General features: G+C 38.3%; 1 protein-coding gene across 1 annotated transcript; it reads left to right on the forward strand.

Moving 5' to 3' along the window:
• Positions 327–2,565, forward strand: LOC109230057. The gene is made up of 5 exons (XM_019395589.1): positions 327–612; positions 688–1,536; positions 1,617–1,832; positions 1,920–1,978; positions 2,128–2,565. Exons 1-5 carry the CDS (start codon positions 327–329, stop codon positions 2,563–2,565), a joined length of 1,848 nt encoding a protein of 615 aa, XP_019251134.1.

Consider the following 3,149-nt stretch of genomic DNA (forward strand, 5'->3'; position numbering starts at 1 on the left):
ATTCTGCCCAGTTTCTGCCCAATTATTATATCTTTTATTCTTAGTTCTTATTGCCTTTATTATGTGTTATGTAGTTGTTCTTTTAATGGCGCCAAAAGAAGAGGGGAAAGACCCGGCTTGGGCTTACTCAGCAAGAGTTAACGAGACCAACAAGATGGCCATTAGATGTCTTTTTTTGTGATAAGATTACAAATGGAGGAATCTATCGTCAAAAATCGCATCTAATCGGTGGTGATCCAAATGCCGCATCTTGTCCTAAAGTTCCGGGGCATGTGAAGGAAGAATTGAAAGCATACCTTCAAAAAAAGAAAGAGTTAAAGACTCAAATGATTCATGAACAAGAACTTTATAATCTTGATGATGATGATGATGAAATAGAAGAAGGTGATGATGCTTCGTCGCTTCCACCAAAATCACAAAAGCGGGGAAGGATGCTTCCACCAATGTCTTCTAGCTGTGGATCTACTGGCAAGACCAAAGGTCCTATGGATTGTTACTTCCCGCAAAAATATGGAGATAAGGGAGGAAAAAGTGGTAATCCTCAAGTTGATGCCAAAGCGATTTTGAGGGACCGTGCAGTTACCTGCTTTGCCCGGTGGATGTATGATGCAGGTCTTCCTTTTAATTGTGTTAATTATACTGACACTTTTGCAGCTTTTATTGAGGCCGTAGGCTAATATGGTCCAGGAATGAAGCCTCCAACTTATTATGAAGTTAGAGGGCCATATCTAAAAAAAGAGGTGGCAGAGGTGAACAAAATCTTGGAGGAGCACAAAGTAGAATGGAACAAGTTTGGTTGTTCCATTATGATGGATAAGTGGAGGGCGAGAAATGGAAAAATGATTATCAATATCTTGGTGAATTCTCCTAAGGGAAGCCTGTTTCTTGAGTCCGTCGATGCAAGCGACTCTTCGACTGATTCAACCAAAATGTACTCCTTGTTCAAGAGTGCAATAGACTCTATTGGAGCAGAAAATGTTGTTCAAGTTGTCACATACAACGCCAGTGAAAATGTTAAAGCTGGTTATTTGATGTCTACTGGGTACCCACATATCTATTGGACTCCGTGTGCAGCACATTCAATTAATTTGATCTTCGGTGATATTTTCAAGGAAAGACCCTTCAGTACTGTCTTTAATCAGGCAATTAGATTGCATTCCTATATTGTTCAAAGGCCTTTGTTATTGAACATGATGAAGAGATTCACTAAACAAAGAAGCTTGGTGAAACCTGCAAAGACAAGATTTGCTACTGCTTTCTTGACTTTGCATAGGATGTATGAGCGAAAAAGCAATTTGAAGAAGTTGTTTGTTTCAGATGAGTACACTAGCAGTGCCTATGGAAGGGAAGCTCGAGGTAGAGAATCTGCAGATATTATACTTTCTCCTTTATTCTGGAACAATGTGGTTCATGCATTGAAGATTGGTGGTCCTTTAGTTAAAGTGCTTCGTTTGGTGGATGGGGAGCAAATGCCACCAATGGGCTACCTGTACAAAGCAATTGATAGGGCAAAGGAGGCTATTCAAGCCTCTTTTAGTAATAAAAAAAATACAAAAGAGTCTTTGAGATCATAGATAAAAGGTGGGATAGTAAGCTTCATAGCCCTTTGCATGCAGCTGGACTTGTTTTGAATCCGGAACTATTTTATGACAATGAAGAGAGGATTCTAGGAGATGAACCTTTGTGGAATGGATACTATGAATGTATTGAGAAGTTGATACCTGAAGAATCCGTGCAAGATAAAATCACAGAGCAATTTAGTACTTATAGGAATGCCGAGCAACTTTTTGGAAAAAACATGGCCATTAGACAAAGAAAGACGAAGTCACCAAGTGAGCGAGTGCTTATATGTTGTTTATTAGTTAATAAGTTATTTCTTTATCAATATTATGTTTTGAAAATTTGTTCTACTTCTACAGTTGAATGGTGGAAGCAATATGGTCATTCCACTCCAGATTTACAAAAGTTTGCCATCAAGGTTCTTAGTCTATCATGTAGCTCATCTAGGTGTGAAAGGAATTGGAGCGTGTTTGAGCATCTAAGAACTAATAAGAAAGATTTAGTATATTGAGATAATTAAAATATATCTAAATTGTCCTAATCTTACTAATTACTTAGTATTTGCAGATTCATACCAAAAAGCGGAACAAACTAACCTTAAAGCGTCTCAATGATCTAGTCTTCATTAAGTACAATAGAACATTGAGGCGTCGTTACAACGCTCGCAATGTAATTGATCCAATTAGTTTGGACAACATCGATGATGCTAATGAATGGCTAACTGGAGTCCCGGAAGATCATGCAGATGAAGAAGTATTTGAGGATACTTCTGATTTCACTTGGGGTGATGTTGCGGAGGCGCGTGGAATTGGGGAGAGGATTTATGGTTTGAGGGGGAGTACCTCAACTTCAAGTTCACAGAGGAAGGGAAAACAGGCAGCTACTTTGTCCCTAGTTGATGAAGAAGATGAAGTTGAAGAAGATGACGAGCAATATAATAATGATAGTGAAATACAAGAATTTGACAATCTTGTAGAAGAATATGATGCTCATTTTGTGCTTTAATTGATGCTAATTTAGTTTTTTAATTGAAGTATTGAACATTTGCTTACAATTACATGTGTTATCTATGCAATATTTTTTTTAATTTTTTTTAATTCCGTTTCACTTAAAAAAAGGCGAGCGCTTCGCTTCTAGCTTTTCGTGAAATGGGGGTTTTCACTTTTCCTCGCTTCACGCTCTTCACAACACTGCTCTTGAAATGCCTGGTCTTCCGTCGTCCGATGTCTTCTACTTCCAATTTTGGTTGTTGATCCTAGGGTTTTATTACTATCCGATCTATTTTTCAGTTAGCATTCGTTGTTAAAACTATGCTAGGATGCATACATTTTGCACAGTCATAGGCTATGGATCTCTGGTTAAACGTATAATTGAGTTAATTTATACAGTTTACATTAAAATAAATCCGCTACAGCCGGCCTTAACTAGCATGAGAATAAGGCGTAATTCATTGATTGCTATGCGCTCTACATTACTTTGTTTATTTTGTAACTCTAATTTCCTTGGTGCATGGGGGCCTTTATGGTAAGGCCATTAAGAGCATGTTTGACCAAGCTTTTGGGAGGCCAAAAGTACTCCCCCCCCCCCCC

The sequence above is a fragment of the Nicotiana attenuata genome, chromosome 7 (assembly GCF_001879085.1).
Source record: "Nicotiana attenuata strain UT chromosome 7, NIATTr2, whole genome shotgun sequence".
Classification (NCBI taxonomy): Eukaryota; Viridiplantae; Streptophyta; class Magnoliopsida; order Solanales; family Solanaceae; genus Nicotiana; species Nicotiana attenuata.

Bases quoted from the DNA above. Each gene is read 5' to 3' on its own strand.
- LOC109230057 (XM_019395589.1), top strand. From the start codon at position 327: ATGATTCATGAACAAGAACTTTATAATCTTGATGATGATGATGATGAA. The intron at 1,537-1,616 runs GTAATAAAAAAA...CTTTGCATGCAG, and splicing joins GGCTATTCAAGCCTCTTTTA to CTGGACTTGTTTTGAATCCG. The intron at 1,979-2,127 runs GTTCTTAGTCTA...TAGTATTTGCAG, and splicing joins TACAAAAGTTTGCCATCAAG to ATTCATACCAAAAAGCGGAA.